The 24,397-nt window shown below is 47.3% G+C and overlaps 3 protein-coding genes across 6 annotated transcripts; 2 read left to right on the plus strand and 1 right to left on the minus strand.

Annotated features, from left to right (window-relative positions):
- Positions 1 to 159: 159 nt before the first annotated feature.
- vezt (vezatin, adherens junctions transmembrane protein) lies at positions 160 to 10,253 on the plus strand. Of its 2 annotated transcripts, none has more exons than XM_047023016.1 (12): positions 160 to 236; positions 1,848 to 1,982; positions 4,469 to 4,558; positions 4,674 to 4,855; positions 4,959 to 5,243; positions 5,624 to 5,782; positions 5,960 to 6,107; positions 6,211 to 6,557; positions 6,638 to 6,831; positions 7,143 to 7,243; positions 7,329 to 7,536; positions 7,657 to 10,253. In XM_047023016.1, the coding sequence occupies exons 1-12, from the start codon at positions 201 to 203 to the stop codon at positions 8,238 to 8,240; spliced, it is 2,469 nt and encodes an 822-aa protein (XP_046878972.1). In that variant the 5' UTR covers positions 160 to 200; the 3' UTR covers positions 8,241 to 10,253. The 2 variants fall into 2 exon arrangements, with proteins under 2 accessions (XP_046878972.1, XP_046878973.1); XM_047023017.1 differs by having other exon boundaries at positions 5,636 to 5,782.
- Positions 10,254 to 10,927: 674 nt separating this feature from the next.
- On the plus strand, positions 10,928 to 15,681 carry metap2a (methionyl aminopeptidase 2a). 2 transcript variants are annotated; one of them, XM_047023115.1, is made up of 11 exons: positions 10,928 to 11,123; positions 12,134 to 12,235; positions 12,328 to 12,390; positions 12,583 to 12,685; positions 12,921 to 13,082; positions 13,218 to 13,399; positions 13,511 to 13,605; positions 13,734 to 13,830; positions 13,934 to 14,037; positions 14,348 to 14,463; positions 14,568 to 15,681. In XM_047023115.1, the coding sequence occupies exons 1-11, from the start codon at positions 10,967 to 10,969 to the stop codon at positions 14,818 to 14,820; spliced, it is 1,434 nt and encodes a 477-aa protein (XP_046879071.1). In that variant the 5' UTR covers positions 10,928 to 10,966; the 3' UTR covers positions 14,821 to 15,681. The 2 variants fall into 2 exon arrangements, with proteins under 2 accessions (XP_046879071.1, XP_046879072.1); XM_047023116.1 differs by having other exon boundaries at positions 12,137 to 12,235.
- Positions 15,682 to 16,795: 1,114 nt separating this feature from the next.
- usp44 (ubiquitin specific peptidase 44) lies at positions 16,796 to 23,187 on the minus strand. 2 transcript variants are annotated; one of them, XM_047023056.1, is made up of 6 exons: positions 23,035 to 23,187; positions 19,720 to 21,389; positions 19,119 to 19,317; positions 18,886 to 18,994; positions 18,523 to 18,764; positions 16,796 to 18,388 (listed from the first exon to the last, which is right to left on the minus strand). In XM_047023056.1, the coding sequence occupies exons 2-6, from the start codon at positions 21,265 to 21,267 to the stop codon at positions 18,264 to 18,266; spliced, it is 2,223 nt and encodes a 740-aa protein (XP_046879012.1). In that variant the 5' UTR covers positions 21,268 to 21,389; positions 23,035 to 23,187; the 3' UTR covers positions 16,796 to 18,263. The 2 variants fall into 2 exon arrangements, with proteins under 2 accessions (XP_046879012.1, XP_046879010.1); XM_047023054.1 differs by having other exon boundaries at positions 19,720 to 21,478.
- Positions 23,188 to 24,397: the final 1,210 nt, after the last annotated feature.

The following is a 24,397-nucleotide window of genomic DNA, read 5'->3' on the forward strand; positions in this document are numbered from 1 at the left end:
CACTAGAGGCAAGTATGAGAAATGTGTCTCAGCATAAACATGGTAGACGCGAGGAAGCGGTGAGCTCGCTCCATTTGATTTGTGGGAAATGTAGTTTTCAAAACAAAGTAGGCTTCACCTCCGTCAACTTCTTCGTCTTTGAGCGCATAGCGACTACAATCCCAGAATGCGTGACTGTTGCATATCGATGGCGGAGAGCAATGACTGAGGAGTTTGATGAAGATGTGGTATTTGAGGTTTGTTCTTAACAATTTTATTGATGGTGCATCATGACCACGCAGCGTTCTGTGACAGTGACACACAATTATTGAGGTTTTCTGATTCAGATGGCGGGTCCTATTATGTGGTTGCTTATGCAGCGAACCTTTCTGTCTGCTAACGTTAGCTACTGTACAGTAGCTAGCATTACCTTATCCACCCATCCCTCCATCCATCACCCATCCCTCCTTAATAAATTAAGACCGCTGCACTCGCTAGTATCTAACAATTTACCCAGGTTATTAGCGTCGTTGACACTTAAGCCAGAACTACCAACTACAGTAGGCAAGCTGCCAGCCAGAACTAAGTAGCTATAGCTTGCTTGCCAAGTACAGATCATGGGTTTGTTGGTGTTTCATCAGAAGTGGGGTGGGGAATATAGTCTGGAGCCACTGTCGGCGCAAATGCTTGCTAAACACAACTGAAGGATCGATGTGTGAGCATGTGTGCTGATTTCGTCCGACCATGCAAGTGAGTATCCATCTAATAAAAATATGGAAGCTTAGGTTGAAATAAGGAGTTAAACACATATTTGTGTCCAAATCAATTACTGAGGTGTAAAGAGACGCAGAGATGCGCTGTTTTCTCTCATCCTCACATGATGAGCGTCTGTTAGTTTAGAATTGGGTCACATGTCGCCTATGTTGGTCAAATTTAAGCTTGAAATGTCGTTTCTTTCTTTTTATCCAGAAATACCTCTCGGTGCTTCAGTGTTTGTGTTTCAGTCTACAGTGAAATAAATAATAGGTAGTTTGCTACTGGAATAAGACACATTTCACTGCTCATCTCAGTTGAGAGAAGACAACAAGGGGGCTGTTGTGGGTCAGGGCTAGGTTAATTTGTCTTACACTTACACACACTGTTACAGCTTAGTTTACAGTGTATTAGTGCAGATGTAATCTTTGATGGAATGAGTCGAGACTTCATAGAGACTTCATATAGCGTCATCAGATTATTCCTTTCAATTTAATTGTTAAACCGGATTTTGGAGTGGATTATACAAGACATCTAATGGTGCTGTGGTTATGAAGGGGCTGTGACTAGATATTGGTACCGGCATTTGTTTCTTACAGTGTCCTAACCTCAAATGATTTCAGAGTTGAATAGGATAGCTTGTGTGAATTTCTTTTTTTTTTTTTACTCAGTTGAATCTGCTGCTTGGGTTTAATTGCACATGTGTGAAAGCTCTTTATTGAAATCTGTGTGGAATGAAAAGCTTCATGGCAAAGAGAGGCAGCCGCTTGAACTAGTGAATCTGGGCGGGCTCATGGCGTTCTTCTGGCCTGGTTGGTGACACTAGCAGCTCACCTGGTAGAACCACATAAGCCTAAATCTTTACCGCAGTGGCCTGGGTTCGATTCCAGCCCTAGCCATGGCATTTACTGCATGTCATCCCCTCTCTCTCTCCCCTGCCATTTCGGTCTCCCAGCACAGTCATTATAAAAATTATGCAGAAGAAGCATAAATAATCATAGGCAAAAATTATCTTAAAAAATTCAAAGTCAAATGAATCCATTCAAGAAAATTCAAGGGCAACCAGCATGAGTTTGAACAGTTGTTTTATTCTCTTTCTATCTTTGCTTGGGCAGAACTCTCCTCTCTTCCAGTACCTGCAGGATCTAGGACACACAGATTTCGAGGCATGTCCGACCGTATCACAGGAGGAAGAGTGTGGTGGAGGAGAGGCGACCATCTCCCAGCAGGATTTCCCTCCCAAATCTACAGTGAGTGAACCCCACTATGATACAACAGCACACTACATTTGGTGCAGACAAAAGTAATTACAACAGCTATTGATCCAAAATGATGACCTATATAGTAGCCTACATATACACTTTATCTACTCACATGCTTGACCTACAGAATCAACTGGCATGGTGGAAAAAGCACACCCAGATAAAGCTGTTTAGTTCTAAACCTGGTAGTTCTCTAGTTTATTCTTATTTTCTACTTAGAAAATGTGTCCAATGCTGAGGGGAGTTCTTAGTGAAAGGAAGAATTGTCTGTCTACCTCCCTTCCTCTCTCCCTCCCACACCCCATTATCTGTGTCTGATTTAGTAGAACAGACTGAGATTACGGAATTCAGCTTGTTTTTACCAAATGTAGTTTGTCTCTGGTTAACTGCCTTTTTGGGAAATGTGGGTGTGTAGTAACTATTTCATTTTTTATTTGGTCGTTTGTACTCAAGCATGTAACCATATACTCAAATCATCCACACTGTGTACAACTGTGTGTTGAGTGTCAGCTAGCTAGCTACATTCACATGGTGCCATTGGCTCATTTTCCCTGGTCTTTTTTTTCTTTTCTTTTCTCTCATGCTTTTTCTTTCGGGACAGGAAATGATGTCGTGCTTGCCTCGTTCAGGAACTTTCCGTCTGTGTCACACTTCCTCTGTTATTCAGAGGAGTGTTTGGGAATACTGGATATAAGACAAGAAAGCTTAGGATCGTTTTTTTGGTGTCATACTTCCTTAAACTCAGATAACTCAGCTGGGGCAAATACATTGTGTGTGTGCTTGTGCACACTTCCATTCTATTCACAGTCAAAGGCCAACACTTGTTTATCATCTCAGCATGTTAAACATTGAGATAATTGGGCCATCTGTAGGAAAGCCATTTATGTACGTGTAAGTTAGTGTGAATGCTGTGCGTGAGCTTAGCCATGTGGGCCTGGAAAGTATGGATGGTGGCTAGATATTCCGCTTGTTCTAAAGCCTTTAGGACAAACAGGAAACCAGGAGATGTTAGACACAGTCGTCCTGTAGGGATGCAGAGATGTACGGCGGAAAAAGGTGACAAGGGAGACGTGTACCTTGTGACCCTATCATCCAGTGTACCTTGTGACCCTATCATCCAGTGTACCTTGTGACCCTATCATCCAGTGTACCTTGTGACCCTATCATCCAGTGTACCTTGTGACCCTATCATCCAGTGTTTATACTGCCATTTGCATAGGATGTATGATGTGGTGAAGTAGAGAAAGAGCAGAACAAGCTGTTCTCATTCATGGTCACATTTATTGTCACCGAAGATCTTAATGAACCCTAAATGGTGAGATAGCATATCGTCCCAAGTGTTTTGTGGTCTTTTGTGAGGAAGGCAACTGCAGAGAAAAAAGTACAGGATGGCCTAATGACCGTATAGCAAGCACACGGTCATATAATAGCTTTGCATTACTCTGTGTTCTCACGCACTTAAACACACACAGACAGACAGGACGTGAATTGCACTTTCACTCTCTGTCACTTACCAAGGTCTGCGCAGTGTTTCCATTCTCTTATGTTCTAACACGGCAGACAGGGCACACAAAGCAGGCGGAATGTTGGCTATGTGATGCCAACAGAATACTAAAGGGAAAGAACAAGACTAGGACCAGGGGAGGAACTACACTGCCTGTAGGCTTGAGAGAGAGAATTAAATGGATACAGTGAATCATTTTAATGTTGAATATTGGAGTATACAGTATTTGAGTGCAAGGAAAATTAAGGAATTGACTATAGACCTCTTTACATGTACCCATATTAATGACTGTATGTTGCCCATGTGCCGTTGCTTATTATACTGGGCAGTCTTGCATGAAAGCAGACTTCCTGGGGGCACAGACTCAAATCAATAATCAATAGCCCTGCAGCCTCCTAGCCAATCACACTGCTACCTTAAAACAACTGAGTCGCTGTTTACTCCATTCTCTTCAGACTGAAAACTCAGGAACAGACCCTAGTTCAGCAGATGAACAGTTTATAATGTTACTTCTCTTATATGTTGCTATGACGCTGTCTCCTAAGCCTGCAGTGTCATGTTGAGGAGTGTTTCAGGAAGCACCGTTTGACTCTCCTGTTTAGAGTGGTCGGCTGCAGGCTGTCCGTGTTAAGAATTGAGTTGTTCTGGAGCCTGGCAGGCTCGCAGCCACAGATGCTGTTACGAGAGAACACGTGTTGGTGTAGAAGGGTACTATGGGGCAGGCAGAGTAGCACACATGCGGGGGCACACGCAAACATCAATGTTTTTGTTCATCTCTGAAGAGCTTGCTTCCTGGGAAGGCCTACTGCCAGTGTTGGAATGAATGTTTTGGTTGTTATTGTTTTGGTTCAGAGTGTGTTTGGTATCATATGTGTATCGAGCAGAAGCTACTACACTGCAGAATAAACAATAGACTGTTCTGTATGGTTATAAATAGTTGGCCTAACCCCTCCCCCTTTGTGATTGACAGGGAGGGCTTTTATGGCAATGGGCTGAAGCCGTATGGAGGCGCACCCCGTTTCACCAGGCCGCGGCTTCCCATAGGATGGAGCAGCAGCTGGTAAGAGTCTTCATGGAGACCACGTGATCTGACAGAGACCAATGGATGAAGAGGCTTTCCTCCCTCCCCAAAGGCTAAACCCAGTGTGTGTGTGCGCTCGTCTCCCTCCCTCCAGGACGGTGTGTTTGGCCAGTACTCTGTGAGGTGTGTGCTGGAGCAGGACGTGCTGCTGCAGGAGGATGTGGAGCTGATTGAGCTGCTGGACCCCAGCCTGCTCACCCTGGGCTCCTCCTCGGGCTGTCCCGGCCTGGGTCACACCCTGCCCAGGCCCCGCCTCCTGGCCACGCCCTCACACTGGTAGGGACCCAACACACATACATAGATGGTACACACACACACACACGCACACACACATATTTAACCCTATGTCACAAGATCAAACCCCTTCCCTCTATCTCAGGGACGTTGCTGTGCTGGTGGGCCTGGCCGCCGTGCTCCTGGGCCTGTACACCATCTCAGAGGGGGTGTGGTCTCTGGCGGCCGTCCCCTGGGGTGCAGCTGTTCTGGGCTGGGTGGGGCTGAGGGGAGCGGGCTTGTGGAGGCAGGGCCAGATGCAGAGGGCCGTACATACCCGGGCCTCAGAGCTGCAGGCACTGGTGGGGAACAGCAAAACGCTGACCAGCCTGGCTCGGAAATCCCTGCGTCTGGTGCAGGAGACGGAGGTCATTTCTAGGGGGTTCACCCTGTAAGTGTTTTTTATTTATTGACTCCTTACACATTCCCCCCCATGCTAATGAATAGGGTGCACTTGTAGCCTGTCCCTTATTGTTAGTGTGCACTTTTACCTCAGACTAACCTCAAACTAACTCCAACTCCAGCATCTTAGTGTAGATTTTCACAAGTAGCCTATCCTATTCACTCAGTGTACTCATTCATCACTAACTTTCCATCCTGTTTAGTATTACCCAGTATTACCCTCCCCCATCCCCTCCCTCATCCTCTGTTCAGTCTGTGTTTGTGTCATGTGTCGGGTGTTTGTGCTTGGGTTTGTCGTGTTCTGTGTTGCGTGTATTACCCACCCTCTCTGGGACGTCTGCACAGTTGTATCACATTTCACTTGTCAAGTTTGCTCGACAGGGTGAGTGCCGCCAGCTCCTTTAGCAGGGCAGGGCCGGGGGCGGGGCCTAGAGGGCAACAGCTGATTGGCCTGAGGAAGGCGGTTTACCGGGCCCTCCGCTCAGCCTTCCGAGCGTCCCGCAGAGCCACCTGCCACATGCTCAAATCATATCCTTCACCTGGGGAGATCACCCGGGGGGGGGGGGGGGGGGGGGGGCAACTGGGAGATGCAGGGATCTGGGTAATAAATGTTAGACTGTCACCACACTACGTTCAGTGGGGGTATACATCAGGCACATCTGAATGTTACAGTGACAGCCCATGGGCTCCTTAACGTCTACCCACGTACCCCCTCAACTCTGAGATCGACAATGTGACCAACTACGTGTCTGCTGTTCCGCTGAAGGAGCTGGGCCTGGGCCTGGGGGTGGAGCATCTGAGCGACGAGCAGGCGCAGGAGCTAACAGACGACTTCAGCCTCCCGGCCCTGAAGGCAGGTCCTGGGAGAGCGACTGGGGGGACGTGCCACAGTAGATACAAGGAACAGGCTCATTATGGAGGTTTGGCACTTACTCTGTCGGCTTGCCGTCCCGTAGGTGCTGTTCCAGCTGTGGGTGGGACAGAGCTCTGAGTGTTTCCGCCGATTGGCCCTGCTGCTGTCACCGCTGCGATTGGAAGAACCCTCTGAGGGCGGGGTGAAGGGCGAGGCCTGTCCGCCTCTGCATTGCACTATCGGTATGGTAACGGAACCCCTCCACCATGCCCTGGCCAGTTGCCTGGGCGATCTGCAGCGCAGCTACGACTTCCACCGCTACTTTGAGACCCAACCGCGGTCCCACGGCACGGACAGGGTGGGGCGCGCCAGGGAGAAATGCCGAGAGCTGAACACCCTCCACACGTCGGTACGCAGCCTTCAGCTGCACCTCAAAGCCCTGCTCAGCGAGTGAGTCCACCCCTACACCCACCTCCCCATGTCCTCCTCCGGGCCCCCTCTGACCTCCCCCTGCTCTCCGGCCCCCGTAGGATGATCATCATGGAGGACGACCTGGAGAAGCTGATGGTGTCCAGGGAGGCGGTGGAGGTGACGTGTGAGGGCTACCAGGACCTCAGTGACCGGCTGCACCACCTGCAGCCCCACATGCAGGCCAGCGCCGGCTGCTGGGAGGACACACTGGGCCAGGTGGAGCGCATGCTGCGACGCGCCAACAACTGCCCGGGTGAGGAGGGCTCACATGCACACCTCTCTCCACCCCCCACCCCCCCCCCCGTAGCCTCTGGGTATCCATGGTTACGCGCGGGTTATTTTGAGTCAAGTCTTCCTCGCCCCCTCCCCTGCCCTGTCCAAAGACCAGTCACAGAGGAAGTGCCTCCTTCAGAATATAGGACAAGAACCAGTCCAGGGAGGAACACTATTTAGAGGTGGGGGGGGGGTGACCTAGTTTCAATCCATATTCCAATCTAATAGTGTTGTTGAGGTCGGTTGTGTGCGTCTGTGTATATAATGTTGAATCCATGGTTGGACCCACAGGAACCCCTGAAGGCCCAGAGCAGTGTGACCCCCCTGTCCCCAAGGCCCCTCCCCCCACCTACACCCTGATCCTGGACAGGGACCCTGTGCCTGAGGAACAGGTAACAACACCAAGCTACCTATGGTGTGTCTCAGAATCTCCCAGTGTGTTCCCTAACCAGTCTCTCCTGTTCTCTGATTGGCCAGGAGCTGGAGGCGTACGTGTCGGACTCAGACTCTGACGGCGAGTTTAAGGGCTCGGTGTGTGACATGCTGTCCCCAGAGGACAGGGAGCGGCAGCGGCGGGAGAGGGAGGAGTCTCGCCGCGTCCTGTCAGAGCTCAAAGCCGTGCTGGGCATGCGAGCCTCCGAGGGAGAGAGGAGGAAGTGGAAACAGCTGCTGTTCAACGACCAAGGTCTCCACCAACCCTTACAGTCCACCTTTTTCCTCTTTTTTCTTTTTCCCCCCTTCACCTTTTTCTGTCTTTCCATCCTTGTGCTGAGCTAATGAGTGTTTTACCTCTGCTGTTTCCTAGCCGCAGTGACGCCTACCGTGTCTGGGGAACTTCCGAGTGACTCCGCCCCAGTGGAGGCTCCGCCTTCTGTGGAAGCTCCGCCTTCGGTGGCCGTGGCAGAGACGGACGGCAGGGAGGGAAACCATCTGCCAGAGAGTTTTAAAGAGCAGGAGAACCAGGAGGAGGTCAGGGATGACTCTTCCCTTAAAGAGACTGAGAAAGAGGCTGAGCATGTGACTGAATTCACTTGTGGTCGGGTGGAGGAGACAGGGGAGGAGACAGGGGAGGAGGGAGGATCATCCTCAGATGGGGGGAGCGCAACGCGTCTCTACCAATACGACGGGCTGCCTGGAGAGGGGGCGGGCCAGAACGGGGTGGACTGCCTGCTGCGACAGAGGGTCCTCGCCGTCTCTGTGATGGACCGGCTGACGGAGATGCACGGGTCGGCCACGCTCAGCTTTAGCTCCGCCCTCGCCGCCCAGGTGGCCGCACGCTCACACACCTTTACCAACATGGAGGAGCAGACTTTTGGAGATGACGAGGAGGGAGATGAGGAAGAAGAGGCTTCTGAAACGAGTGGACGACGGGTGCCCGAGGGAGATTAGAAGCCACAACCAACGGTTTACCTAGCAGTGAACAGAGCCCCAAAGAGCCGTGGTTAAGTCTGCTCGTCTGGCTTATTTATTGATGAGTCACTATGGTATTTCACCTTAGCTATGTGAGTGAAGGATGACCATATGTGTTTTAAAGAGCGGCGTTATGCTCTTCTGTTAACTTGTGTGACGCTCAGATCCATTCTTCCGTCCGCTTACCCACAATCCCCTCTGGGTTCTCCTGTTCTTCTCAGGTACAAAAAAACAACAACACAAACTCTAACCTCCTGTGAATGTCCTCTGTGTACCGGTTTAACAATCCACATGTTAGCACAGCGTGGGGTTGTGGAGAGGTTGATAGTTGCAATGAATGCATTTATTGAATGTCCTTTTTACAAGAACTAAAGCAATGCATGATTTTGGTTACATTTCCCAAATCATTAATACTTGATTCTTATTGTGACCACTAGGGGTGTAACGATACACTCACGATTCGATACGTATCACGATACTGCGTGTACAATACGTATCACAATATTTTGAACAACATTTTAAATAAAACTGAAATTCAATGAATGGATTTATTTCCAAAACATTAAACATTTTCAATTATTTTCTTTGTTGTACATACAATTTCGTGAACTCAGTTCAAGCTATTTTGTGAATGCAATGAATGCACGCATGACGTAGGTGCAGAGTAGGTCACGTGCTGGTACCTCAACCAATAGGATCAAACGTCATATTGTAAAAAATATTGCCATAACTATGTTACATATAGTTAAAATGTTGTATTGTGATATATTGTTCCACAATATATTGTTACACCCCTAGTGACCACCTTACTCATTGCTCCCTATATTGGCTACTGTGCAGAGGTGGGTGTGATGCTGGTGTACTGGTTTTTAAGATGTTCTAGAAGGTGTGTTCAGCCATGGATGGATTCTCAGGTAGTGAATCACTGAATCAGAGGGCTGAATGTTACTCAGTGGTACTTTGCTGACCATAACACATGCACACACACTTGAGGAAAGTGGAAAAGGGGGTTTATAGAACTACTGTATTTCTGATTCTTTCAAAGGTTTCCATGTGTCTCGTCTTAGTACCAGTAAATCTGCTGAAAGCCCTGCAACTTAGCCCACAACATCAAATTGACAGACTCCACGATGAAAATGTGGTCTTCAGTAAACCTTAAATGTGATGTTGAGCTTAAACTGTACTTTGTCTTGTCAGATATGTTGGCAAAAACATTGTCACTGTACTTGTATATCATTAAGGAAATGTGTTTACATTTTGGTCAGCTGACAAAATGTGTTACATAAATCACAACATAAATATGTTAATTGCAGGCACTTGATTGGGCCTCTCCTCTCTCCGTACTAGTGCAGGGTCAGTACTGCTCAGCATGAGCGACATAAAGTGAGAACAGATGTAAATGTGACACACAAAGTCACAAGACTGGAACGCTGTGAGATATCTAATGGAGCCAATAAAGTAGGTTTAGTACTTTACTGCTTCCTTCCCCATCGTCATGGCGATTACCACTGACTTCTGAATTCAGAGGTTGCTTTGGCTCACTGTTCCATGTCTGAAGGAGCTTCTGTCTGAATACTGTTGTGTCTTGAATGTTTTAAATATTTCATGGAGGCTCCAGTCCAGTCTCTCTCTGCGTTTGTGTTTACAATGGTTCACTCTACAGTGAGAATGATTCGAGAAGTGCGTTTGAGGCAATTATTCAGTGTTGCACCTTGGAATTTATGCAGCCAATGTCAATTTGTCTATCAGAATGTTCAACAAATGTTTGCACGAGCCAACTGCACCTGTCAATGAGTGGATAGTGTAAAAGTTAACCATTATGTTGGTATAAGGAAAAAGTTCTTGTTTTATAGCAAAACCTTACAATTGCTTACATTATTTTGCCCAGTGCCCACCCTCCCTTCTGTACCATTGTGTCTGCCTCCCCTCTTGCATCGTTGGGTGTGTCCTCTCCTCCTGTCCAGACTATGTTTCATTTCTAAAATAAAAGCCCATCTCAAAGCAGTGTGTGTGACTGTCTCAGACACGTTTGGCTTGATGCTCATCTCATGTTTCTGGGGCTAACCCAGACCCCTGGATAAATGGGGCATGGTGGAGGTGAAGGTCGGGGTGGGATGAGGGCTATATGATACCCTTAGGAAAGTTCTACATTTGTCTGACCTGCAACAGCTGGTGCTCTCCTTTCTGCACGTGAGACCCAGAACTAGCTCCTTAAAACAGCCCTGATTTCCTTACATGCAATTAGCCGGCATGCACTGATCTAGTCCCGGTCTGGCACTTGAAGTTTGTTTTTGAAATTGAGAACTTGTGGTGGTATTATGGTAGAGTGGACAAAACAGCCTATCTCTGCGTAATCCTGAATGACTCTGGGTGGTTTCGTGTTCAGTCCTGTTAGCTCAAGCTCCCCAGGAAACAGGACCCCTACACGCTGACCCTATGATGGACAGTTCAGATGCTCAACGTTCAATCGCCTGAGATGCATTCAGACAAGCATGTACCAAATTATCATTTTATATTATTGGCAAATCAAGAATTGGTCCAACTCGCTTGCCACTCATATTGATACTCAACAGATTTATATGCAAGTTTTGCCATCTTGTGGACGAAGTCGTGCATTGCACGCATGCAGCTGATAGGGCAACTTTCTCACCCACTCAGCACTCCCACAAACCATCGCGCTTCCTTTTCCACTTGCGCCTGCAATCATGGCGGATGTGGTGCAGGAGCAGGTAACGGAGCCGAAGCCCGAGCAGGCGAAGGTCCTGAACGGCGAGGCAGAAGAGAAGGAGGAGGCAGACCCATCTGAAGAAACAGCCAAAAAGAAGAAGAAAAAGAAGAAGAAGAATAAATCTGCAGCCCCTGGTAAGAGTCCGGTAGCCAGTGCCGTTTGCTATGCTGTTAGTGTAGGGACCAGAGCAGTGTGGTGCCATAGCGTGCGCTAGGCCTTGTGAAACACGCCTTGCTACTAGCTCTCAAATCAGAGAGCATACATCAAAAAGCATGGCGTGAGACTTTTCTAGCATTAAGTGGAATCGGAACTGTCAACTCAAACAGATGGTCACAGCTTTGAGAATAGATCGTTTGCAGACCTTAAACGCCCAAATTGTTTGCAGTTACGCTCTCACTCGCCAAATGGACTTGTTTCATAATGTGTAGTTGAATGCTGCTTGCCAGTTATACGCCTTACGTAAGGTCAAATAGTATTTTTATTTGGTCAAAAAAATCTGTTGAGTATTTTCAAGTGTGAGCTACGGTTTGAGATCTTTGAACGTGACTAACTTATCGAAAGCAAATAAGGCGTTCATAACTTAAACAGTATGTTTAAACCGTTGAAGTAAACGAAGCAAACTGCATAGCTGTTACTTCCTCAGACAGGCAAGTACTTGTGTTCACTCGTCATAAGGTATCTAGTATAATTCTTACAAAAGCGAATGAGAATATAGTTTTTCCCCCCAATAGTTTCGCATCAGTAGTAATGTAAGCTAATGTAAAGCAGCGATTGAGAGCTGCATGGAATCTTCCTAGCTGGCAGTGGAGGATTGGTGCTTACATCAGTAGATCACTGGAAATTCCAGCGTGCTCATGCGCTGGCCAACGATTACAGCAAGAATTAAGTGCACTATCTGGCCATGTCCTGCAAGTCACATTTTAACGGGATACTTTGCCGGATGTGATTCTTAAGCGGCCAGCCACGAGGATAACGTCCCATTAGTGTTCTGCTCCCATGCACTTGCCAAAGCAGAAATGATATCTCGCATGCCTGTCCACACTATGAAAACCCCCTGCTTGCTGATCAAGTCCCAGTCACAGCATAATGGGGTTGGGCTTAAAGAAACATGTAGCTTATGTTAATTTAACATGTATTTCAATAGCAGGCAACACTGAGGCAGAAGGGGATGGCGTGAATGATGTGACAAAGCAGCTGGAAAAGCAGGCTTTGGAGGACAAGGAGAAAGAGGAGGAGGGAGAGGAAGGTAAGGGAGAGACTATGTACTTGCACCAGGCATCTCCATACGGTTACTCACCACACACCTACTCACACGACATCATAATAATCTCACCACAGATGGTGACGATGGCGAGAACTCAGCCGGAAAAAAGAAGAAGAAGAAAAAGAAGAAGAAAGGACGTAAGTTACCTGAGGCTGATGCGATGAGTGTAGACGGCATTAGGGGCGCGGTGAGTTCATGTGGCGCAGGTGGATCCACAGAACAGGGTGTGTGTCTGCCTAGCTGCTGCAGGGCCCCTGCCCCCCCCCCCCCCCCCCCCCCCCCCCCCCCCATATGTGCCTGTGTTTCAGGATCTCTTTTCTTCCACACAGCCAAAGTTCAGACTGACCCGCCATCTGTCCCCATCTGTGAGCTGTACCCAAGTGGAGTTTACCCCCTCGGACAGGAGAGTGACTACCCTGCTTTACAGGATGGGTAAAGAGTCACCCACCCACACACAGACACATACATACATACACATCCCAGTGATGTGGAAAGGGTGCATGACAAGTTTTCATTAAAGTTCAGTAGATGACATTATCCTCGTATCCATATCCCATTATTTTCCATTACATAGCTTCTCCTCAACTGTTATGTAACTTTACTTGTTGATGACGAAAGGTACTAAAGAAGAGTCTGTGTGCGTGCGTTTGAACCCTCCCTGTTATAGTCGCAGTGCCGCATGGAGGACGACCAATGAAGAGAAGCGTGTTCTGGACAAGGCCAATGAGGAGGTGTGGAGTGACTTCCGCCAGGCGGCCGAGGCCCACAGACAGGTCCGCCAGTACGTCCGCAGTTGGATCAAGCCTGGCCTGACCATGATTGACATCTGGTGAGCCCTCCCCCAGACCACCACTACCATCATCATCATACATAGTTGTCCTGGTTGCGTGTGTAGCTACCTCCTGTATTTACTTTCTCATTCCTCCCCCCTTCCCCCGTCCTCTCCATCCATCATCTCTCTCAGCGAGCGGTTGGAAGGCTGTTCTCGGAAGCTCATTAAGGAGAATGGGCTGAATGCAGGTCTTGCCTTCCCCACAGGCTGCTCCCTCAACAACTGTGCGGCCCACTACACCCCCAACGCCGGAGACCCCACCGTGCTGCAGTACGACGACGTCTGCAAGATTGACTTTGGCACTCACATCAACGGTAAGCCTGTTTTTGGGTCAGCCCTATAGACGCAGCTAGGGAGTCGAGGTCAGTCCTGTCTTGTAAAGACGGCTACAAGGAGGCTCTCCTCACACTTGTGTTTGATTTCAGGGAGGATCATTGACTGTGCCTTTACTGTCACCTTCAACCCAAAGTATGACAAGCTGCTGGAGGCTGTGAGAGATGCTACCAATACTGGAATCAAGGTCTAACAGCTTTACTACTCTTCTGTTTATTCACGTAGCAGACTAGGACACGTCTCTTGTGTATCTCTAATTTTTTTTTTGTATCAGTTTTTGTATCAGACAAACCATGTTGTGTTGTCTCCCCGCAGTGTGCCGGTATCGACGTGCGTCTGTGTGATGTGGGAGAAGCGATTCAGGAAGTGATGGAGTCCTATGAGGTCGATATCGACGGCAAAACATACCAAGGTACTTCCACTACGCACTCGAGAACCTTGACACGGCACATATTGGGGAAATACAAGACATACTATGGCACAAGCTCAGTGTTTTCGTTTCTTTATATTTCCAGTGAAACCTATTCGAAACCTGAACGGTCACTCCATAGGGCAGTACAGGATACACGCAGGGAAGACTGTCCCCATCGTCAAGGGCGGCGAAGCCACACGAATGGAGGTTGGCATCTATATCACGTCTTCGCAGTGGGAACTCTAGGTCCTGACTGTTGCGTATGCATAGTTTGACCACATAGGCAAAATAATATGAGCAAGAAAGGGGCTTAAGTGTGTTCATTGAGTCATGTTTTGCTTACATTATTTAGGGAGATGGCTGAGTTTGGCCACTCATTTACACAATAACAAGTTGGACATGAATTTCCTAAATAGTACAGTCAGGGCTATGTGTTTGAAATAATTTGGCATGATTATGTGTGTATAGTTTCTTGGATCTGTGATTTCACATATCTGACCCCATCTCTGCCCCCCAGGAGGGAGAGGTGTACGCCATCGAGACATTTGGCAGCACAGGGAAGGGTGTGGTACATGATGACATGGAGTGCTCCCACTACATGAAGAACTTTGACGTCGGACATGTCCCTATCAGGTACAGGGCGAGTGGGATGATCTCATTTCTGATACTGAACAGAGAACTGGGGGGGGGGTGAGTATCTTTCCTCTTAACCTCCATTTTCTTTCTCTTTCTGTCAGGCTCCCCAGGGCGAAGCACTTGTTGAATGTGATCAACGAAAACTTTGGCACGCTGGCCTTCTGCCGACGCTGGCTTGATCGTTTGGGAGAGAGCAAGTACCTGATGGCCCTAAAGAACCTGTGTGACCTGGGCATCGTGGACCCCTACCCTCCCCTCTGTGACTCCAAGGGCTGTTATACGGCCCAGTTTGAGCACACCATCCTGCTCAGACCCACCTGCAAGGAGGTGGTGAGCCGGGGGGACGACTACTGAGACCCCCCCCCCCTCCCTCTACTCAACATCCCCCTCACTTCACCCCCCCCCCCCTCCCCTCCCATTACCCCCGACCCCTTTTACAGAGAATCAATACACAGAACCATCACCTGCCCTCTGTAACAGAAGACAGCTTCTGATACACGGCCGTGGCTTCGATCTCTCCTGTCATGGCAGAGAGCAGCAGCAGCAAAAGTTACAAAATGCTGCTGTTAAGTTCTACACACAATGCATTTTTCCGCTACTTAGAGCGTGTGGGAAGAGGGACTGGCTTTCTTAGCAGTGGCTGAATTTTGTATGATTTGTTTTGGAGTTGATGGCCACAACTTTTTACATCCAATGTAAAGTAAAACTTAAGCAGGTAAACGGTGACAGCATATTATATCTATAACTTCTTACATTACTGCCCTGAGTATTAAAACTTGTATGTAAGGCTAAAAAGACCCTTTTGTCCTGTCATTTGAGATTCAGGTTGTTTGACTGCAGTCCTTTATCTTTTTCTGCCTGTAAACCCTCAGTGCACAGTTCTCTAATGGCAGATCCCCACTGTCCCCTTAGTGACATGGGGCAGACTGGGTTGCTGTTCAGAATCATTTGTCTAAAACGTAGAAATAGTTCCAGTGTTCAGCTTGAGATGGAGGGTAAGAACGATTCCGACAGCATGCATCTTGGGCTGTATGTTTGGCTGCTACAGGAGGGGAGTCAGCGCTCCTCTCCTCCAGTATTTGTTTCTTTGATATTTGTAAAGTATCTTTGAAATGGCTGCTGCCGCCGTATGTACCAGGTCTAATGCTTCATTTTGAATTCCCTGAAATGTTTTTGTAAGAAAAAAAATATTAAAACAAATAATTTTGCTCTCTGGCTTAGCATCAACAGTTTGTTTTTTAATGGAATGATTGCTTGGGAATGAAATGGGTTTGATGTTTGATTGATAAATTCAGGGTTCCTGCAGGTTTCAGTAAGTCAAATTTAAGACCATAAAGATTGACATTTAAGACCTACACGACGCATTACCAAAATAATATTCAAATAAAAGAAATTCTAAAAATGTTATTTTAGTGAATTCAGTCATTGAAAAAGCATTCATTTAATTTACAGATAAAGCAATCATATTAGTAACCTAATTTCATTTAAGTATCATTAGAAGGCAAAGTATTTTTTTATAACTTGATCAGATGAGAAACAAAATGTCTTGTAAAAAGTAACCTTGCAGGAAACCTCTGCAGCTCAGTGGGTAAGCATGTGTACTATGGAGTCTACTGCCAATCATGGGAACCTAGTTCAAATCTTGCTCTAACCAAATTTAATTCATTTAACTGATATCAGTTAAGTAATATATGTTATTTCCAAGTATATAGAAGGGTGACCTCCACATTTTAAATTGTTTATTTTAACTTAAAAGTTACATTGTGGTCATGTGAGATATGGGACTTCACCTTCACATAATTTTATAAATATCGTCTCCGACAAACGCTAAAGCTTGTCTTTAGTTAGAAACTGAGTCCGAATTATAAGGATGTTATATAAGTGTATCGACCCCCCTGACCTGTTGTTTTTACCTCTTTTGGGGGGGGGGGCAAATCTTAATTAGGGGGGTCCAATCCCCCCCAAGCCCCCTGTAATTTGAACCCTGGACTTTTTGCTACTTTGTAATAATTTTCTGCGGCCAGCGTTTCTGGAAATGAATGAGGGTAAAACCTTTTTTAGACCTGACTAAATTAAATTTAAGACCTCAGATGAAAAACTGGCCTTTTTTAAGATCTAAGGCCTTAAATTTAGAGTTCAGAATTATAGACTTTTAAGACCCCGTGGGAACCCTGTGAATTGTGCGTATGAATGCACTTCATAAACAATAAGTATTTGTTTTCTTATTGAATACAATAACTACCGGGGTAAGTTTAATAGGTAATAAAAATAAAAAGTGTCTCACCCTTTGAAAACACGACAAAAAACAAGCCATTTATTAGAAAAATGAAAAAATATTCTCATTTTTATTGAGGTAATATTCTCTGAAAATTGAGGTAACAATTTGCATAGTATCACGTCCATAAATGTACACACCCACTCAAGGAGTAGAACAATGTCTAGATACGTGACATCTGACACAGATGGGACATTTGCAAGAAAAGATATGTGGAAATGTGCTTGAACTCTCCCCTATCAAAGGTTTCATTTAAGTAATGAAAACATTTGGAGAACAGTTTAAAGAATAATACCGAACCAAGATATACAGTACACAAAAACTTGAGTCTAGAGATGGGTCACATCACCTGCATGGACGTGTCTACACTGCTGGTGATTCCAAACAATCCAGAGGGAGAAATGTTATAATCTTCTCGAAAACCACACAAATTTGACATTCTAACAGCCTCGTTTAAAAAAAATACAACTTCAGTGGGAAAAACAGGCATGACAAATACATTCATGTTCTAAATTCTGACCTGTGCGGGGCTGCTTCTACACAGTCAGTTAAGCTGAACTCATATCCAACTTGCTCCTATGGTAGAAAAAAATATATAATCTGATCAAAGGGCACTTCTATGAGACAAGATAAACCTCCACAGTATCTGTCACAGGGATATTACATACAACTGCCTTTGACATTTACATTCTGAGAAAGAGAGGGGGCAGCATTTAGTCAAAGAAAAACATCCCTTTGGAAACTTCCGAAAATATCAACACACAGAGCACATTCACCAAACACAGTTTTGGGAAGAGTGGAGGGAAATTTCAACATTTCCCTCATGCTTTGGCTTGAGGCAAGTAGCCAATACTAATCCATTTTCTGATCAAACAGTAAGTATTGCAGAAATGTCTTGAATGATTACTTACATTCCAACCACAACAGACAAGTCCAGTGTCTGGATAATGCTGCTGGACATTTTTAGAACAACCTCATGTCTTAGAGATTCCAGGTTTGTGTTTGAAGGCCAATATTTAACTGCTTAAAGCAACCTTTAGAAGAATTTAAATTGATTAAATTGACTGACATTTCAACCCGCAAACACACAGAGCATTAAGGTAGAGACATCTGAATATACCAGTACTAATATACTAATAATAGGACACTTACATGTAGTCACACCTGGACCTGTCTGTCTGTCTGCTGCTACTGGGACAACTTGGCTAATACGCTCCATAAAATACACCTGTACACTATCAAACACAAAAATCAAGGAAGGTTAAGGTTAACCTTTTGGAGAAAAACAAAACACAACGTACAAGAAATTCACAAAGCAGGTTTAAAAAGAAGTCTTTAGTAGAAAAATAAAGATTGTAGAATGTTTCCTTCCCAAGGAGAAACAAATGCCCATAAAAAGGGAGGGAGGGAGGTAGAGAGGGAGGTAGGGAGGGAGGGAGACTGGTGTCTGAGATGGGTTGGTGATGATCATGATGTCATCCTCCAGGTAGATGGGGTCACAGATGGCAGGATCAGTCTGATCTCATAGTGGCCGGTCTTTTTCCTGAGAGACACGTTGAGTGTAGAACAGGATGTAAGCCTGGGCTCGACACACTTCCTCCACAGAACACACGTTCAGCTTGGAGTCATTACAGTGAACCCAAAAGCCTGAGAAACAGAGAGAATATTACGTTTCATTATAATGGAGCAACACGGTACACAACAATTCCTCTGTATAATATTTTGTACTGGTTAACAGTCCAATCACACTGTCAAACCCCCCAAAAACGTATTGCTCTGACCTCCTTCCGTGTTGTAGCAGTAGGCAGTGTAGTGCCCAGAGCCAAAGCCCTTCCCATGATGCATCACCACAGCGGACAGCTCATACAGGAAGTGTTTGGGGCGTGGTGAGCTTGGGGAGGCGGGGCTGAGGCAGGGTGAGCCTTTGGGGGAGGAGTCTCTGCAGCAGTAGGGCTCCATGTTGAGAAGCTGGTCAAAGCTGACATGAACGCCTATCTTCTCCCGGTGGTTGCGCCCAGACCACCTGCCAAACAACCACAACCAAACGTTAACAAATGAATTAAAATAATACATTATAGACAAAGCTCACTGAAAACTTGAAACATGACCATTGTGTTGTGGTTGGACGTCAGTGGGGTGAATACCTGAAGCGTTTGAGGTGCAGGCGTAAGACGTGAGGCAGTTTGTGGACCATTAGCTGTTTTTGTGCTTCAGTCAGGATAACAGGCTTAGAGGAGAACCTCCGGCGTTTACCTGCAGACATGGAGGAGAAAAAGTTACCCAGCAGACCATGGACCTTCAACATTCATTAATAAACTAGTCAACAGTTTCACTTTTTGTGGTGTTGTGTGTGTGTGTGTGTGTGTACACGACTCACTGTTGCATTGGTCACATGCGTAGATGTTGCCTTCCAGGGCTTCAGTCTCAGTGAACTTGGCCAGCATCTCCGTCAGCCGACACGACACCTGCGCTGCAGACTCACGGCTGTTACTATGGTAACGCTCGGGGAACTCCAGAGAGAGGTCCCAGAACGACTCTACGGTGTTGGACCTGTGGTCGCACGCCAGACACGTCACCTGGAGACAGGGCAGGGAAGGAGGGAAGGAAGGAAGGAAGGGAAAGAGAGAGAGGGGGTAATGGTGAGGCCAAAAGAGGCAGGGCCCTTGTCAAAGCACAGGCAGAGAACTGTGTAAGTGCCACTTGGCATGAATGAGGGCCCCCCTAGAACACACATGGCTCTTTGTCTAGCAAGAGCAGGTGGATGAGTGTGTGCGCTCTGCTTCGAAAAGGACCATCCCTTTTACTCGAGAACACTCATCCTTCTCATCACTACTTAGGCCATTTTTGTCAAACGGCATTGTGAGAGCCATCTGAATGAGCACGTTGGACGCAGAAATGTTCACGTCCATCTGGAAAGAGCAATAACACTAACAAATGGCCACTTAACTCTTTAAAAAAAGAAAAAGAAAGAAAGTTACCTGGCTGAGGAGCTGGCCGTGGAAGATGGTGTTGACCACGCTGAGCACCTGCTTGATAAGCCGCCTGTGTGTGCCGGCGGCCGGTGTGTGTGTGCCTGTGCTCTCCAACTCCCTCTGCACCTTGTCCAGCAGCTCACACAGAAACTCCTGGGCGTCCTGCTGGGCGTAGCCCCGGAAGGCAGGGATCAGCTGCCACACCGAGTGCAGCATGGCAAAGGGAGACACCAGCGCCCACTTGCCCGACCACATCACCTGGAAGAGGGTGTGCAGCTCGTGACACAGGGAGATGTGCTTGGAGCTGGGCTCCTTGGGCTGGATCAGCTCCATGCTGCGGGCCCGCGAGGCCCCCCCACTCAGCCCCGCACCCATCTGGGGGCCCTTCCGCTGGGCCAGCTGATAGCTGGGCTGGCCCCCGGGGAGGGGGACGGTGCCCACCAGCTGGCCGTGGACGGCAGAGGCCAGCAGTTCTAGCGCCTGAGTCAGGTCCAGCCGCAGGAAACACTCCCTGAAGATGTGCAGGTGGCTGAGCACCTGCAGAATTGAGTTCATGTAGCAGGTGTTGCCTAGGTTCCGCAGGCCTGTGACCCCCGGGGGAACAAGGGGCCGACGTTTGAGGGGCGAGTCGCCCTGTTTAGGGGAAGTCCGGCGGGGGGTCGGGGAGGGGGCCTTCCGGGAGGGGCCCGAAGAGGCTTTGGGTTTTGGTTTGATGGAGGAGTGGGTCTTGGCCGTTTGGGTTTGTTTTGGACGGCCCACTCTTTTGGGAGCATGTGCTACGGGGGTGAGGGTTCTAGGGTAGGGGGAGAGGGGCGAGAGGGGGATACTGAGGGTACGTGTCCGTGCGGGGCGCGGGGCGGAGGAGGCGGCGGCGGCGGCTGCGTCGGCCGCTTTCTGACTCTGCCGGCGCAGGCGGTGGCTCTTCCTCGGCGGGGCGCTGCCCAGCTCCTCCTGCAGCTGCCTCTTCATCGCCCTCTTCCTGGCCTGCGTCTCTATCCTGCACGCTTCCTCCTCCTCCCTCTGCCGCTCCTCTTCCTCCCTGGCCTTCCCCCCCGCCGTCCGGCTGAACCAGGAGCGGAACACGCGGCCCAGGAGGGCTCGCCGCCGGTGCCACAGCGCCGTGAACATCCGGTCCTCGTCCCGCAGCTGCAGCTCTTGGGCGCCGCAGGGCGACAGGGCGTCGGGGGCGGCGCTGGCGGAACGCAGGGTGCGCCCGCTGCGGGTGGTGACCTCGTAGCGCTGGCTCTGGATGGCGCTGAGTGTGCTCCGCAGAAGCTTCAGGTCGCCCGTGGCGTTGTCGTTCAGCACGTAGTCGTCACACAGGTAGCAGAACACGTAGAGCTCGTTGACCTCCATGGCCAGCGGGTGGCGCTGCTGGCGGAAATGCTGCAGGGCGTGCTCCTCGATGTAGCGGCCACAAGCGACGTGGGCACAACCCAGGCAGGCCCACACGGACTCGGTGGTGTTGCAGTCCACACAGTGCCACTTCTGGGGGTTGAGGATGGAGTGGTCTGGGGCCAGACGCAGCCGCCCCACATGCTTACACCTGTCCATCTCACAGGTCTGAGGATGTCAGTCAGGGACCTCCACGTGTGTCACGTATCCACACAAGCTTCACACTGCCATTCTGACCATGGAGGGCTGAGAAATGTGGTTCTCCCACAGCATGGCTTTATCTGGGGGTGACGAGACGACAGGGCAGACATGAAGTTGGACAACAGCAATAAAAGATGCTGTATGTAACCTAGGTGACAATTTGCCCAACCTGAAAATAAAAAAGACAAATTATTTTTCAAAACATCTTTCCACATTGTATGTAATCACTTGTTATGAAATCCTGAAGCACAATTTGAGTTTGCTGGCTAGGGGAATAGCCCCCCACTGGCTGTAAAAATACCTTCAGCTTGGTCAACAATGGGGGGGGGGGGGGGGGCACAGTCTTTGTGTACAAGCAGAGGAGAGGGAATACGGGAGATAAGAGTTTAAGGGAGAAAGAGGGAGGCAGGAAGATAGCTATTTGAGAATGGCGTTTAGTTAAGGGAAAACCAATTCAAGGGGCAATCTGTAGACAAGCTGGAAAATGTGTAGGCCATCTTAGTATAGCAAGGACCAGCAAGGACTCTAAAACCCAAAATGTCGATCAAGTGCTGAACAAGTCTGTCTCCTAGCTAAGTCTCTGAAAGCAGCAGGTGTTCGTTTACACGAGTGTATGTGAGAGGGTGTATGCTCCATTACAGACTCCGTGATATAAATAAGTTGTACCCTGGCCTCTAGGCGTTTATGAGTCAAATTAAAAGATTGTGACACTCTTGCCCCCCCAAAAAAACATTTATATATTTATATATATATATTTTGTGTGATAATACACTGGTTACAAAAGTGTACTAATTGTAATAAAAGTTGCACTTAAAATTCTTCTGAAAATACAGCTAACTAGATAAATCTGCTCTGACCCGAAGTCCCACTGTGCGCAACACATAATAACAATGACCAGATAAAACTCAAAATGTAGCTTCCAGGTCAGCTAGCACAATCTGTACCTGAATAAAATTGGGTTTCTTTGAGACGCGCTATAATATGCAAAGAGGTAAATATTGTCGTGAATGTACCTTTTCCATTATCATGGGGTGCATCACAACGGTGTGCGCGCCCGAGTGTCCTTGCTATATCTTGGTTCTGGCGGGTAGCTAACATTATTTAGCTTGCAAGGCTAGGCTAGCTTGATCGTTCCTGCTTCTATTGCCTGTACTGTAGAGGTGGTGTGCTACCCGTGTTAAGTGGCTAACAGCATCAGGATATGATCAAAACCTACACACAAATGGCCATCCATGAATTAAATTAATAGCATGCAACTGCCTGCTAACGTTAGCTAGCATTATAAAGATGAGTCTTCAGTGTCACTGGTGAAAATAACAGCTGGAAATGAAATGGAACAGGTCGCTGAGTGGGACAATGCACTATCTCTAGCAAGTTAGCAAGCTAGGCAACAAATATACGATCAGAACTAGGATTTAAAACAAACAACCAATCATTCATAAATTATCCAACAACGTCTAGGCGTAGTTTTATTTCTGGAGTCATGTCTAAAGCCTGCCACTGCGTCACACCGTTGGTAAACAAATTCTAGCAAGGACGTTTCAGGGATTAGTCCTACCCGTCTATTACTAGCATAGCTAGCTAACCGATATGACAAGCTCAGAGGGACACTCAACTATGCCTACAATTGTGCATCAAGATGTATGGCACTTCGCGAATGGATCTCACAATAACTGCGGTTGAAACAGATTACCAAAATAAATGAAAACATGCAATATACCATACCAGTTCTTCACGGCACTTAGTACTGTTACTTAAGTGATCGCCATCTTGTCTATCCTTGTCGCGTGGTACAGATTCTAGCGTGTCCTCCTATTCAAGTGACGTTATTACCTGCTGCATTTAGGTAGCATTTCTTAAAAAGCAATAAATCGGTTTTCGACACAAATACATCCACAACAGACATATTCAAGATGTGAGAAGCCGAATTTATTTCCATTAAACTTCTGTGTATCAATAATTAACAGTTTTTACACAGTTATAATCATACACTACATGTAGACAACCCTTTCATGCGTGCCTGTCTGGAAGAAGCCACAAGATGGCAGTGTTGTATTATTATAACAAATGTATCTCCCAATGTGTGTATGTACATCAGTGTGTTTTCGGACTGGTATGTGACACACTCCCAATTATTTTTATTTAGTGACACCTACTAGCCTATTGAACAGTTTTAAAAGATCTCTGTCTCTGTCTCTGTCTCTGTCTCTGTCTCTGTCTCTGTCTCTGTCTCTGTCTCTGTCTCTGTCTCTGTCTCTGTCTCTGTCTCTGTCTCTGTCTCTGTCTCTCCCTCTCCAGCTCCAGCTCCCGCTCTCTCTCTCTCTCTCTCTCTCTCTCTCTCTCTCTCTCTCTCTCTCTCCTCTCTCTCTCTCTCCTCTCTCTCTCTCTCTCTCTCTCTCTCTCTCTCTCTCTCTCTCTCTCTCTCTCTCTCTCTCTCTCTCTCTCTCTCTCTCTCTCTCTCTCTCTCTCTTCTCTCTCTCTCTCTGTGTGATACAGGTCTACACCAGCTCTATAGCTCTATGCTGGATAATGAGGGCAGGTGATACTATCAGACACGGGTTAGCATTAAGCCATTTAGCATTGAGTCTCTTGCTCTCAGAGCTCAGCAAGCACTGCCAGCTATCACTCCAATGGCTGACTGAGAGAAAACTCTAGAAGACACATATTTCCTGTCTCGTTCTCTGTCAGAAACAAACAGTACAATAGGCTGCTATATAACAGGAATTGAGGACCTTTGAGTGAGTGATAAAACAGGTATGTGTGTGCTGTGTAGATCTTTCATCTGATTCCTGTCGAATCACTTTTAATGTTTTTCTGCCTCTATGTCCCGAGGCCTTTTTCTGAGTTTTCAAGTCTACACACGCTAACCCCCCCCCCCTCCATCTTTTTCTCCCTCACATAATACAAACACACATCTCCTGTTTTCATTAGAGCAGGTAAATGTTTCTGAGAAAGAAAATCAAAACATCCAGTGGTTTTATGTTGGTTCTTGGTTGTAGTTAAAACACAAGTGCTGATTAAAAGGAAGGAAATTATTTATAATTTATTAACAAACAAACATTTTTTTAACAATTTATTTGAGTCTGTT

The sequence above is a fragment of the Hypomesus transpacificus genome, chromosome 7 (genome assembly GCF_021917145.1).
Source record: "Hypomesus transpacificus isolate Combined female chromosome 7, fHypTra1, whole genome shotgun sequence".
Lineage (NCBI taxonomy): Eukaryota > Metazoa > Chordata > Actinopteri > Osmeriformes > Osmeridae > Hypomesus > Hypomesus transpacificus.